Source organism: Aulonocara sp. 'chitande type north' Nkhata Bay, linkage group LG16 (genome assembly GCF_057382095.1).
Source record: "Aulonocara sp. 'chitande type north' Nkhata Bay isolate Kocher_YH1m ecotype deep benthic linkage group LG16, A_spYH_male_GT1.1, whole genome shotgun sequence".
NCBI lineage: Eukaryota > Metazoa > Chordata > Actinopteri > Cichliformes > Cichlidae > Aulonocara > Aulonocara sp. 'chitande type north' Nkhata Bay.
This window is the reverse complement of record NC_141359.1, coordinates 13,605,765-13,620,959: the sequence shown is the minus strand read 5'-3', so window position 1 is coordinate 13,620,959 and position 15,195 is coordinate 13,605,765. Positions and strand designations below refer to the sequence as shown.

General features: G+C 41.7%; 1 protein-coding gene across 1 annotated transcript; it reads right to left on the bottom strand.

Moving 5' to 3' along the window:
• Positions 1-6,883: 6,883 nt before the first annotated feature.
• Positions 6,884-12,610, bottom strand: rgcc (regulator of cell cycle). Its single transcript, XM_086267363.1, has 5 exons — positions 12,449-12,610; positions 12,074-12,247; positions 9,278-9,388; positions 9,079-9,141; positions 6,884-7,601 (listed from the first exon to the last, which is right to left on the bottom strand). The coding sequence occupies exons 1-5, from the start codon at positions 12,474-12,476 to the stop codon at positions 7,594-7,596; spliced, it is 384 nt and encodes a 127-aa protein (XP_086123489.1). The 5' UTR covers positions 12,477-12,610; the 3' UTR covers positions 6,884-7,593.
• Positions 12,611-15,195: the final 2,585 nt, after the last annotated feature.

Below are 15,195 nucleotides of genomic sequence, written 5' to 3'. Positions count from 1 at the left end.
TCATTGTCAGAGATCCCTCCAAATCTACTTATCAAAAGTGGGCATGACAAAAGGGGTGTGGCAAATGAGAGGAAGTGGGAACGAAAGGGTTTTGTTAAATGCATTATGGATCTAGGACACAGACAGATGGATAAATGGGAGGAAATAGAGAGTGGAACAGATGGGAACCAGACAGCATAAACTGACAACATAGGAAGAGCTGTATGGTCACAGAGGGCCATCTGGAATCTGTCTGTTTTTGTCTATGTATTGTGTTTTCTGGTGTTTGCTTATTAATGACTTTTTCTGTGTTTCACATGGGAGAAAGGAAATATCTAACACTTTAATAACAAACCTCTGATTAATGTTTGCAAAGTAAACTGATGAATGCAGAATGCAGCCGTCATACTGGCTCTTTGGGATAGCCCATCCAGCATATGTGCAACACTCCAGTGACTCATCAGATGGAAATACAGGGTCACACTTCATGGTAATGGTCATACACCCTGACTCAGAGTCTGTCTGCGAACTGTGGTCCACCAGCCACGTAGGCATCCGGCGTGATTCATGAGCCATATCTGGTATTTATTACCAAATTGGATAGTTGGATTCTTTGTAGACTAGAAAAAGTTTTTGTTTCAATAGGACAAAATATTAGTTTGATACAGTCCATCAAAATGAAGGTGAAGCAAAACTACTACAAAACTGGTTCTCTTCAGTATTACTTTAAAACACACCAGTCATTTGCATTCCTTGCATTAAATCTTTCCAGTTTGTCTGAGGCTCAGAGGAAGTACAGACTCAGTTAAGAGCAGCCAAGGAAGGCAGCTGTGCCTAAAATTTGGCTGGGGATTTGGTGGGCTCGAATCCCAGTGATATCAGAGTGTGCCAAAGCTTTATAACTCGCTAGTTGTGCTTTGCTACAGCCACATATGCAACCTGCAGTGATGAGCAAATTTATAATGCTTTGTATGTGCTAAGACTTCAGTTACTGAATAAAATATAAGCACATTTTTGCTTATATTAAAGTCACGTAAGATTTTAAATTAAATTATTCATAAGCAGACAAAGCACTGAGAAGCCAATGTTCAGCTTTTTATTTTATTTATGTTTAATTTATTTATGTTTTCCACATTACGGTTAATTCAGTCTGCCTGAAAAGCAGAACTATGACAGATGGTAAATGGACTGGTTCATATCTAAAAGCACTCAAAGTGCTTTGCACAACTTGTCTCATTCACCCATTCACACAAGTACTTCCTATTTACCATTCACACACATTAATACTTCAGTTGATGCATCAGGGCGCAACTTGGGGTTAGTATCTCGCCCAAGGATGCAGGATGCATGCAGAGAGACGCAGGCAACCATTAACATTTATGGTTAACTTAGGATAGCAAATTAACCTTTGAACTGTGGGACGAAGTTGAAGAACAGGGAAAACACACAAACTGAGATAGCTATACAGAGAAAACTTGTTTTCTGTAAACATGTTTATTTCTGCTCTAAATTTGGGAATTTTAACCTGTTTTTTGTGCACAGTCTCAAGTGGCCACTTGAAGAACTGCAGTGGAATAGAAAGCTGTAACTGCCCTGGCATGTAAAATTAATAAGTTAACAAACATATTTCTATGAAAACGACTGGGGTTTGTGTGTGTGTGTGTGTGTGTGTGAGCGAGTGAGTGAGAGAGAAAACTCTAGTCTGAAGGCAAATGGCCAATTCTTTGCACCACTTAAATTGCAGCCACCCAAAATTTGTCCAGTGGACACGGATTCATCTAAAAAAAAGAAACATGATTCAGCTTCTCACAGAGCTCAATGAGAGAACATTCAAACCCAGATTAGAAAAAAGTAGAAGGCCCACAACGATTACATAACTGACTGTAGTCTGTTGTCATAATACTTTGTGTTATGGGTTTAGTCAGATTTGAAATGTTAACTCTTTTTCCACTCAACATTGTTTCTTAGTAACTAAACAAGCCAAAACGTCTCATTCTTCCTTAATATGTGAGTCTCTAGAAAACCGTCTGCTGCTTAGCTTTTGACAGCAGTAAATTTACTCATCTGTCAGCACCAACACACCCACATATTGTTCCGATTTCCAAGCAGGCAGTGCCTCTGTTCTGTATGTGTGAAATATCTGCCTTCATACCAGAGAGTGACCCATAATTCCCACGGTGGTGATAAGACTCCATCTTCATGGATAGGCCATTCAAAGTCATTTTAGTCATACAGCCCTGTGAAAAACTAAAGCCAAGTTCAGTAGCTCGTAGAACCAGCTTTAGCAGTAACCGTTTTCTGTGTGACTTTATCAGTCACTCACATCATTGTGGAGAAATTTTGGGACACTTTTCTATATAACTGTGATGGCTGCAGTTACAGCTCCACAGTGGTAATATCCACCAAATATTAGTGTAGAGGCTTATACATAACACTACACTAACATTTTTCTTTCTTTAAATAGGGTTTAATTTACAGGATAATAACTGGTTTTGGTTTAGAATTAATTCACATATCCACATAACACTGCATTCTAAAATAAGTGCGCACATTTTAGTTTACACTGTTATGTATGATTTAATCTCTTTGTTTTCTGAGTTAACTGAGTTGCAGCTACTCCAGTCCCTTGATTGACGAGCCAAGAGGTGGAAAAGGGGCGGAGCCAGCATATATGGAGGACAGCAAATTGGCTCATACCATAACTCTTGATCATTGGGGGGGGGGGGGAATTGGGATTTGTTATGTTAGTTTCAGTTAGGTTTTGTGTGTTCTACCCCTTTTTGTGTTTTTGTGGGCTGATCAGCCACTATTTAAGTTTCCCCTTTGGCTCGTTTAGAGAGGTCAGTTTGTTTGAGTTATCAGTATTATTTGATTGATCTATGAGTAGAGTTCTGTTATTTTGACCTCTCTTATGGGCCCAAGATTTTGATTTTTTTTTTTGTATGATTTAACCAACTATGTTTTTGGGTTCAACAAAAAAAAAAAACATTTTTGGATTTTAACCTGTGCCTGACTTTCTTTCACTGCTCAGTTCATCACAATGACACTGGTTCAGTTCATTATAGTTTTGTAGTCTCTTAAGGTCCTACTACAGCACAGGTGTCGAACTCCAGGCCTCGAGGGCCGGTGTCCTGCATGTTTTAGATGTGTCCTTGATCCAACATAGCTGATTTACATGGCTAGATTATCACCTCAACATGTCTTGAAGTGCTCCAGAAGCCTGTTAACGAACTAATAATTTGATTCAGGTGTGTTGAAACAGGGTGATATCTAAAACCTGCGGGACACCGGCCCTCGAGGCCTGGAGTTCGACACCCCTGTACTACAGCATTTCAATTAGGCTGGGGTCTGCGAATTTGAGTGGCCCATTGCAACACCTTCATTCTTCTTGTTAGCTGTGATTGGGACCTTTGTCGTATTACATGACCCAATTTTGGCCAAGCTTGAGAGATTCAACATTAGAACACTTTGATAAACAGAGGAGCTTTTGGTCAACTCATTGACTGCAAAGCCAAAATTTTCCTACTCCAATATGGTGATCAACAGTTGCTATTTATCCTGATATGTTGGCTTGTTTTTCACCGATAGCGACTTTGTGCTTTTTGGCCAAACATCTCCGCTTTCATCTCATCCGCCCTAAGACATTGACAGAAGCTATGTAGGGGTTTGTTCTTGGGCGTTTTTTAGCTTTTGAGTTTTTTGCGTTTTCTCTCTTCAGACATCCAGCTGGGACATCCAGTCATGAGAAAAATAAAAACTATCTTGAATGTTCTCCATCTGTGAAAAATCTTTCTCACTGTTGACTGCAGTCAAACGACACTGTCATTCAGGTCATAGATGAGTCAGTGTAATAGTGGTGATGATCATAATGAATGTGCAATTTAGGGGACATGATAAGGTCAGAGAGACGCAATCATAATTACCCAAATGACAGCTAAACCTAGTTGTTCATCTTCATTTGAGGAAGTCTGAACTTGCTCATGATTTTGAAAGCTTGTCATTGGAGGGGAGGTCTTTAGTGCATGCCTCTGTCATATGAAGTTCATCACATTGTTTTCAAAACATCACCAAATTTGGGGAACATCCCTTAATGACTGATATCCCTTTAATATCTCGAACATGTCATATCTAAAAAAAAAAGTAAACTGGGACATTTACAGTAATTTTTGGGAGGATCTTTTAACCACTTCACATCACTGAAAAAAATTCTAACCAAGGGAGATTGTATTACTTCTTGTATTATAGGCTAGGACTTATCCAGACATGGGGGAAATTAAATCTCATTCACTTGACTTTCCTTAGTTTGGATGGAAAGCAGAATACAAAAAAGAATCTGTGACCAACACTCAGAAAAAGCTGACTCAAACCTTTCTTTTATGAGGCAACAGTGCAAACAGGATGGGTAGATTAAAGACAGAGACATCTGAACATATCAGTTAATGTTTCCCTCTTCTTGCAGTGTTAGCAGTGACATCTGGACACCAGTAATGTGAAGACTCGGTAGAAAGCTGAATCTGATATTTGGATTCGTGTATTTCTGTCTCTTTGTGATGTGGATGCACATCTGTGGGTCTCTGCCCAGCCTATTCATAGACCAACCACTTGAGCAGGCTCGAGGGGCCTCCCATGGGAATCCGTGTGAATGTATAGATGTCATACGGAAGGATTTAGTTTGTTTGATATGATGCTGCCCATCTTGCTCCCATTGTCTATGCACCTCTTTATTCATCTTAATTTTCTGTTTTGGAAGCCTCTTAATCCTTTCACCTTGCTACGTTGCCTTATCTTGTTCTAGCCCCTTTTCCACAGCTGTGTCCTCCTTGCTCCTGACTCCCTGACTTTCCCACACTTCCAGGCCTGTGAACATGACTGCTGTCCACACTGCCAAGGCCAACATTTCTACAGGATTGACCCATGTGGCCAAAAAGATGCTCGCTGCTGCCAAGGGGGGGAGGTTGTTTTATGTGTTATGTCAACAAGGACTGCCAGATCAGTGCCAGCTGTCTTCCAAACACCATCCAGTGGCAGTGGCACTGTACCCACAGCTTCCCTGTGGCAACTTCCCAGTGCCAACTGTACTGAAAAAACAACATGGACGGGTGTCGCAGTGCCAGCTTCCTGCCATCACATTAATACAGACTGGCATGGACTGACAGTAGTCTGGTCACATCCGCACACTTATTTGAAGGTGGGAGTGGGGGCATAGGCGTATCTCTTTACATTTAGCTACAGCCTGCGTGTGTGCGCGTGGACTTCTGTGCTGAACTTTTAGCTACTTAAGATGTTTAGATTCTTATCATGATAACATACCATGAGTGAAAGATAGTCCTAGTCAGACTGATAAGTGGATTTGATAACCAAGACTGATAACCCAGAGTTCAGAAGAACTCTGTTGTCTTACACTAAATGCTGACTTTCTGAGAATTTTTCTCTTTACTTCACTTTGTATTAGAAAAATAAATGAAATCTTTTAATGACTTTACTTTGAAAAGTCTTTTTAATTTAGACTTTGTAGCTGTGCAACATGTTCCAGATGGGTCATTAGAGGTAAAGTTAAGCCTCATATTGTTGTGTAATCCTGTTCTCAAGTCACAGAAAGGATCTTGATGTTGCAGTAATGCAAGCAGGATTTCCTTGGCTCAGGAGGTAACAATTTATAACAGAAACCTTGTATCAAAAACCCGCTAGCAATAAAGACTAGTTAGATTATAGGAAATGTGAGATCAGAATAGAAAAAAATAATATCATCTCAATGGCAAAGACAGAGAGGGGGAAAGGCTGGACTCGAGGAATCCTGAATAGACATCTTTTGGTGAATTCTGTTATCCTCCCCGTCCCCTTAAAGAGCCAATAACTGTGTAGTAGCAGCCATATTATAGAAAGAACATGAAGTGCTTTAGTCTTGGTTTTCTATATTCATACCATGAATTAGCACAGCATTTGTTCAGTGCTCTGGTGGTCTGTTGATTATGGCGCTCTGAACGGACCCATAAATAACGCCATAATGTGTAACCTAATCATATAATCTTGTGTATAACTTGATGGGAAAATCTTTTTAAACATTTTCTTGAGCAAAGAATACAAGTGAACGTGTTTTTTATGCCTGTTTGACCACTGAAGTCATTTAGTTGGGGACTCCAATTTTAAACAAAAAACCTGCCCAGTTAACTGCCCAGAGATGCCTAGTAAGTGTAAAGACTTGCTTCTGTGTACACCTGCGGCACTATCAGTAAGGAGGCATATCTACTCGTAGTTATTGACCTTTGACCTCTACTGGTCAGCAGACATCAGATTCCTTTAGTCACAGCTGCCACTGAGCCAGAAAGGGGTCACGCCCTCCCATCTCCTTCCACCTCTGGAAATAGACACAGTGTTGCTTAAGAAGTTATCAACCACTCAGCTTTGCCGAGTGGTTGATTCATGCGCACAGAAGTCAAGAGACTTGTAACACATCTTTCACTGTGCCTGCAGTTTTGCATGTAGGTATTACATTCTTAGAAGGAAGTGAAGGCTCTTCCTGCCCTTCTTTATGTAGTCTATGTTTGTGATTCACTTTGATGGATCACATTAAGAGAACTATGTCGATGTTCCAAGAAACATTTGACACTCAGTGTAGATCTTGTTTGTTTTGCCTACAATGGCTTTAATTTCAGAGATAAACAGTGAGTGATCAGGTCACTGAAACACACAGGGCCATTTGTGCATGTGGTGTTGGTGGTCTTCCATTGACAGATCGACACTGCTTTACCAGTAGAGTTTGCAAGACAGCAGGTACACCTAGTGTGGTTGCCTACCTCTGGAAACACCTCCCTGCAGGGGAGTTTCCAGGATTTTTTAAATCCAAAAGCAGATTAATTTCAGATGTGAACTGAAGCTCAGAATAAAAAAAAAAAAAGACAAGACACGTGCTAATAAAAGAACAATTTTTAATCGTTTTATGTTATCGCAGGCAGGTAGTAGCTGTATAAATACACACATTATTTTCCAGTTTTTTTCAGAGTGGGTTACGGCTTTAGTTCACATTTGATCAACTTTATTCCAGTCAACTTGTCAAATCTTAATCTGACTGTCCTGTCAAAACAAAGGTAAATAGAATTTGAAGCAGTTATTATTTACATATGATACAAAAATAGATTTCACAATAAAAGAGAGATATATTTACAATAAGAAGCTCTATAAAATACAAATATCTTTCTGTTATAAAAAGCCATTTTTAAAATAACTCTTCCAGCTCAAGTTTTGCACGAGGGAGTGTAATCTGGTCTGTGGCAGGATGAATTGTAATTCAAACAACGAATGCACCTTTAATGGGAGTCCATTACTTCATGGCTGCGCAGTATTCTTGTCCTACAAAGCTAATCTTAACCCTGACTGCAGTCTTTACAGCCATGTGGTCTGAAGTTAGTGCTGGGTTAACTTTGGGAGCGCTGAGCGGCTGGAACTGATGCTGTGGTCGAGCTACTTGGCAGCTGCTCCGCCATCCAGCTGCATCCTGTTGGGTGGTTTTCTGTGAGGGGTGGGCAGGTGCATGTTAACTGTTCAAGGGGGGTCCTCCAGACTTACACTCCCTCCTTCCCTCATGGCCAGGCTCCAAGCTGACTGTGGGCCTCTGTGTCACATGCCTAGACCAGACAGAGACGGACACGGTTAGAGCAGGACTCCCTGGCTCCTGGTTCTATTCTCAGAATGGTGGACGCTCAACTTTACAGGCTGCTCATCGTAAACACTGGTGGCCCCAATAAACACACCACACTCCGTTGCTAACAGAGGAGCTGGCTGACTGCCTGAACGGCTAATTGAATGTCCAACTTTACAGACAGACGGGATGTCTGCGAAAGACGGATGTGCAGTGGCTAAAACAGAGTAGGGAGCCCAAGGAACAGACATGGAAATAAGAAAAGTTACTCACTCCCACCCCTGTCTCTTTCCAATACTGACATTTAAAGTTGAAATTTCCGACAGGGTTTACCCGGCACACATTCCTTATTCTCTGATGCAAGTTCCAACTCTGACAAGGCCTGAGCAAAGAGGAGGCGCAGCACAAACCAGCCGTCTATTAGCCTAACATAGTGTAAGCTACCAAATTGCCTTCTCAGGTTACAGATTTGTGCATTCCAAGTCAACTCAGGTCAAATATTATTATTAAAGCCCAGTAGGCTAGAGATGACAAATTTGCATACACCACGGAACATTCCCTACCTCTGGGTTGCCAAATATACAGCAGAGGTTCCAGATTCAGCCCACTGAATGGCTTTGCAGAGTGCAAAGACTGCAACAAGGAGGGCATAAATTTTGGAATTTTCACTGCTTTTTACATTTGGAAGAACTGCGCTGCTAGTTGATAAGAATGAATGGTGTGATGACAGCTGTTATTTAGGTCACTGCTGGGTTTGCAGTTTATCCTGACATCACTCAAGGCTACACGAGAGTAAGGTGGGGGTTTCTTTGCTTCACTACCACCACATATTGTTCAAACTGACTTGTTTTTCTAAAGACATCTCATCATTATCATTACAAATAGATGTTTTATTACCTGTAGATATTTTCACATTGGAGTTACACTTTACATGAAAAGAAAAGAAAGTAATAGGAATGATTTGGAGGGTTGAACTGGGCTGTATGTGACCCACAAACTAAAATAAGTTTGACACCCCTGCTCTACACTAAGAGGATCAATTTGGATAAAGAACAAAAGCCCAGAGGAAAATGCCTCCGTACAGGGTATATGAACCATGCACTGTATACACGGAAAGAGATAGGGGAAGAATAGACCAGGATGAAATTTATAAAGCAGCGTTCCACTGTGTATGATCTGCACTTCAAAGCTGAGTGACAGGTGAAAAGGGATACGCAGCCTTTCTCTCCAGTGTGGCCCTGGAGGCCTGGAGGTCCATATAGCAAGCCTCAGCCACTTCATAATCCTGACACATCATTGTTTCATAGAAACCTGCGGGGTGGCTCTCATGGCATTTTATGAGCAGTTGTTAACACAGCCGACACAGGGAACAAACGCTCCGGTTAATCCCGAGTAGTGAGTGGCGCCAGCATGCAGGCTAATTTATCATGGGGCTCTGACAGCCAGATTGCATTAGTGCTTACTCTCTAGTGTCTTGTCCAGGTCAGCGATGAAGTCCTCCAGCTCTTTAGTGTCGCCCAGTTTGGCTGCAATGGAGACACGCAGAAAGAATCACGATTTTGAAGCAGTTTAAATATAAGCTTCTTCAATCACTCATTACCACATATACAGTACAATACATAGCTTGTTTATGTCCATGAGTTTTCAAGGGCTTTTACTCACGTTTTGGTGACATTAGGGGAGGTGAGGTGGTGGTGATGGGGGAGAGCATGGTGGGCGAGTTCAGTCTCTCGTCGCTGAAGCTGAAGCTGTTTCTGTTGAGAGACTCGGCACCTGTCAGAAAGAGACAGAAGAGAAAATGCAGGCACATAAGATCAAGCGAGTACTCACTTTTCTCTACATCTGTGTCAGTGGAACAAGCTTCAGTGTGTAATCATCGCATTCTCCTCTAATGACACCCTTTCTCTATGGGCTGTCGCGTGCATGCCTCACAAACACGTGCGGGTACAGCACAAAAACTAAAGTGTTAAAATGAATCTCTACGGAAGTCTTTGTTTTTCTAGCAGCAAAAGTTTCTGGATGACTTTCAAAGCTAAAAAAGAAAAAGTCTCGATGACCATAAATCATGGATTAAAGCACCACTGAGGCTGTTAGTGACAGTAATATCAAAAGTTTTTCTGGGCAAAGAGGTCTCTAAAGGCAGCCAACTCTTCTCCTGCTCTTTAGTAAGATTTATCTTTGACATGTTCAAAACAGCAGAGCACGCTCTTATTTGGGATACTGTTTGTGTTTCTTATGCACCACCCAAATCTCTACACAGAGTCTTACATAAATGACCTAATAGTCACCTTTATTTTGCCGCACAGTACTTCAAACCACCACTCTTGCTTCACAGCAAGGAAGGTTCTGGGTTTGAATCCACCATCTGTGTGGCTGCTCCGGCTTCCTCGCACAGCCCAAAGACTTGCAGTTAGTGGGGTTAGATTAACTAGTGATTCTAAATTGTGTGAATGTGAGTGAGAATCTTTGCTTGTGGCAGACAAGTGACCTGTCGGGGTGTAGCTTGGATAGGGATAAATGTTTATCCGACAGCATGAGAGACTTTTTAAATCATTCTTTGTAGAAGTGCAAACCACACTGATAATAATGAATGTGTAGCTGTGAAGTGTGTGTGCTCAAACTAAGATTAGGCTACACTTAAAGATGCCGATGTGTATCTTGCACCATGTCTGAGATGTCAAGCACCCACTTGTTCCCGCCTCTCTGACCAATGCCTCTCCCGCAACTCTGGATTGTGGGAAATTGCACATGGGATAAAGGCAAAACACGCGGGAAGTGCAAGTGGATCACATGCAAACACACACACACTGATGAGCCCTTAATGTCTGCACTTGACTTGAACCTGAATCCCTCTCATTTCTCAGCTTCCTCTGCTGCTCTATATTCATGTCTGTCTGTCCTTCTTATTCACTCCTACATTCTTCATACCACTTTCTGTGGCTCTCTGTCGCCTCTCTCACCCACACTGACACTCCAGGGTGCAGCTCCAAGACTTTTTTGTCATCTATCTACGCCTTCAACAGTCAATACATCCATCAGACTTTGAGACAATAGATGACCCCTGTGGGAGACAGCTCGTTCGTCATTACTTCACTACCATGGAGAGGACAGGGTTCAAGCAGGAATCCGATCCACTGATCAAATCAGCAAGCTCATTAGTGCCATAGACATGTGTTCAAACACCTTCCCTGTGTTTGTATCACTGATGTTGCTCCCTGCGAGATCATTAGTGATAATGGCCCCTGTTATTGTGCAATTATCTAGTTTTAAACATCTGATTCTCTTTCTAGTATATATCATACATTCGACTGTTTGGCCATCAAACCTGTACACCCTCTTTCCTCCCTTAGACGGCCCAACCCACTGGCATGTGTTTGGAAAAGTATATTTGCGCATGGGGACATGAAGCATATTTTTCTCTGTGTGTCAGCATATCCCACTTGCCCGCCTGAAGTCGGCTCTACAGATGGGGGAAGCTAGACTTTTAAGACACTGTATGGTAGAGTGATATGGTAACATATGACAGTAAACCCTTAGAGACGCAGCCACAAAATAGGGGCAGGTGTGCCAAAATATGCAGCTCAACGTGACGCCAACATCTCTGAAGCATGAGAAAGGGATTTTCTCTCACTGCTACTCTCCCTGCGTGCGAGCATACATGAAGGCGTATGCAACAGTTTGACGCTCGACTCGGGTGCCCTCTGGATGCGGCACTGTAAATGCAAACAATACCCTAATCAATTCAAAATAGTCTGTATGCTTATCTGTACCTCATACACCTGTGAGAATGTTAATGTTTAACTTTCAGTAAGTTTAGCAGTGTGGTGATCCCGATTCCAGTTATGTCGTGTTTGCACTTCTTGTGGATGTGGAATGTGGTCTCTAGCATTTCCTCCTGTTGAGAATAATGATTCCTGCTCAGTTTTCTTGTTTAGTTGATGGTCAAATGTTTGCTAGCGTTTATGTAACTGGGCCACTGTGACATTAATCAGCAATACTAAATTAAAATTAAATAACACTCTCTTATGTTTATGTGTACTATATTACATTGATGTGACATATCCTCCTCAAGCCAAGTACACTCAAAATAAACAAGCTTGTGAACCTGGCTTTTTTTAAAAGGTTTCCTTACTTAGAGAGTTTGCATGTTTTTTACATAAAGCCTACTTTACAGTGTACCTGATAAGACACTACACACCCAAGGCATACAGTGCGCTATAGGAGGAGTGGTACTGTAGAGATAACAAACCCTGTGTCTTCAGTCTGCAGAGAAGTACAACGTGTCATTATTTTGTGACACTCTGTAACTCTTGCCTGACTGTCTGGGGTCCAATTTAATTGCTCCATGTTAAGGATGACAACAAAGTCGCGCCACTGAACCTTTCCACTGGTTAGATAACCATGGTAATACTGAGGAGCAGGTGAGCCGAGAGTAAATCACAATCCTTGCCCACTTACTTTCTGTGTCGCTGATGCCGCTGTCGCTGACGCTGGCGCTGCTCCTCCTCTTCATGGTCTTCAGGTGTTCGTCGTACCTGAAGTGTCGCCTCTCCACCGGCGATGTGAAGTCTTCGATCACCGCGTCGAACTCGCACAGCACATCGTTCAGATCCTCCTCATTGACGAACTTGGCTGCAAAGGGGGGGGGGGGGGGGATAATTCACAAAATTGAAATAAAATGTTACGCAAACTGTTGATGTTATGATTCAGGTCTGAAAATCATTCACGTAGCACATTATTCTATTCTTATATAAACACAACTGCAATTCAGTTATCGTACTCATATATAAGATAATATTTATATACATATATATTTAAAACAAACGACATTACCTTGAGGCTTCAGCTTTGGGGACTTCATGATTCCACTAGTTCGCTTAGAAATGATCCAGAAACGTCGTGAAAACTTCTAAATAAATAAATGTGGCCCTCAGCGTAAAGTCCCACTTCGTCGTAGGGTGCGTCAGGTCTTTATCTACCCTCCAGGTCCAGGACTGGCGCTTTTTAACGAGCCCTGAGGAGTGGGGGCGGAGACGCAGGGAAGGGAGGGGAAGCGTATGTGTGTGCGCGATCTCTTACGCGCTCGCCATTACCAATAAAGCTTCCCCCGGTTAAAGTTACGGTCCCCTGACGTCTCCTTCTTAAAAGTATGTTTGTAAACAACTTCTGTGTCACTTGCCAGGCAGAAGTGTAATGCAGGGATATTTATAATCACGAGTCAGGGCTTTTCATATTTTATCACCGGGCAGATCATCACAGTAGGGTGAGTAAGTATACTTACTCACCCTACTGTGATGATCTATAGCCTCATCTTTGATGAATGACCAAGTTTCTATAATCAAACTGCGTTTCCTCTCTTTGCATTTAGAAGAAATGAAATGAGAGTATGATCAGTGTGGGGCATCTTTAGATCAATGATTAACTCGGTACATCTCAGCCTTACTGTGAGTGATTGATTTTCATTCACACAGTGGGAAACTGCGTGTTTGCTGCTAGAGTTATTCACAAAGAGACAAAACACTGACAGATCCCATAAAAAATCAAGTTATTGAATAATTTCTCTAAAAAATGGGAATTTATTCTGGTTTTATAGATAGAACACTATTCAGGTTACATAATCTGCACTGTACTCAGATAGGAGTAGTGATGTATCGGTCGCGAACGAAACAGCTCTTAGAGCCGGGTCTTTGAGTGAACGACGCGAGCCGGCTCCTTATCGCAGGCCATGGTTTTTTTCCCCTTTCTCTCACCCTCTCTCTCGCACTATTTTCCGCTTCACTCCGCATGCGAGCCTTGTGCTTTGCGTTGGGAAGAGGGGGGACTCGCAGTAGCACAGGAACAGAGCTGAGGGAGAGACAGAGAAAGAGCGCCAGGGACAACAACGTCACATTAGAAAGGTATAGTAATCATCCACAACTATTTTCAGTTGCAGATGATAAAGGATTCAGAAAGTTTATTCATGCAGGCCCATATGACAGAGAATATGCATGTTCTTTTTGTTTTTATATTTTAATTTATATTTAATTGTGTTGTGGTTTGCAGTGTTTTGTGTTGTTTCACTTTAAATTTGTTTAAAAGGAAAAAGCTGAAAATTTAAATAGTTAAAAGTTGAAATGTGAATAGTTGGTTTTTGTATTATATGATTTATTTATTACATTTTATGTGGAGTGAATAAATAAAAGTATATTTACAGTGGCCCCGAGAGACAAAGCACGTACAAACTTCAAAACACGTACAAACCCTGAAGCACGTAAAAACTCCATAGCACGTACAAAAGACAACAGAAGTGCTCCAGGATGCTACGTGCAGTGTTGAGCTTTTGTTATTTAGTGGCTACACAAGCCAGCAAGTACCAACGACCGGATTTGGTGTGTGGTAGTAACAGGTAAATGAACTTTTTAAAAAAAAATTATTTGAATATATATGTGTGCTTGTGTTTTTCTGGGCAAAGAGGTCTCTAAAGGCAGCCAACTCTTCCCCTGCTCTTTAGTAAAATTTATCTTTGACATTTTCAAAACTTGTGTCCTTTTGTGCATAATTTTATATTATTGTTAATAATAAATTAATTAAAGCAACAAAACAGCCTGAAGAGCCAGTTCGGAGCCGACTCTTTTTAGTGAGCCGAGCTGAAAGAGCCGGTTCTCTAAAAAGAGACGGAAATCCCATCACTAGGACCTCCATAATCCAACGAGACAGCTCGTTTTGCACTGTATGATCTCCGGGGCTCTTATTTTGTCTAGGTCTGATTTTCAGCCATCGTGAAACTGCAGTGACATCTGGTGGTGGAATCTCACAGTTGCGGCTGATCTTTGCTCAGCAATACAACAGTCCCAAAACAAAATCTCACCTCAGTTGTATTTTGAACTGAACTGTAATCTACATCAGCAAGTACAATTTAAGGAGGGCGCTCTCAATATATCGCCTTTGCTTTCATTTCCAGAGTACCCAGAGGGAACCCACGCAAAGACGGGGAGAACATACAAACTCCACACAAAAAGACCCCGGCCGGGTGGTGGAATTGAACTCAGGACCTTATTGCTGCATCATCATCATCATCATCATCATCATCATCATCATCATCATCATCATCAGTAGTAGTAGTATTAGTAGGTTCAAGGTTCTTTATTTGTCACATGCATAGTTATACAAGTATAACACACAGTGTAACCTGACACGCTCCTCGACTTGTGCAAAAAGGGGGGGGGGGGGGGAATAGAGGAAGAACATTATATATATAATATATACATTAGTTGAATGTGCGGTAGTAGCATACATGCAGTATTATTATTTCCAAATCACACAGTTAAGCAGCTGCTCCCAGGCAGACCGCAGGTGTCCAATAAGGCTATCTGTGAGTTGATTTGCCTCCATAGATCAGTAGCAAAGTAATCCAAACATGCTGAGACGTTCACACCTCTGGTGCCCCGTTTAACATGATCAGCAAATGGATAAACATAACGTGTGTGCAGCTGCATGTGTCTGTTGACTCTTGTGCTGCTAACCAAGGCTTGGCCCCAGCAGAGGTGTTAAAAGTGAGACCTTCAGGACATGAGAAGATGTCAGCGTTCCCACACTCATGC

What these genes read in the sequence shown, in the direction of transcription:
- rgcc (XM_086267363.1), bottom strand. Translation starts at nt 12,476, where the DNA reads ATGAAGTCCCCAAAGCTGAAGCCTCAAG. An exon ending in CCCAAAGCTGAAGCCTCAAG is followed by an intron (nt 12,248 to 12,448) that starts GTAATGTCGTTT and finishes CCCCCTTTGCAG; the next exon opens with CCAAGTTCGTCAATGAGGAG. An exon ending in TCCCCTAATGTCACCAAAAC is followed by an intron (nt 9,142 to 9,277) that starts GTGAGTAAAAGC and finishes TCTCCATTGCAG; the next exon opens with CCAAACTGGGCGACACTAAA.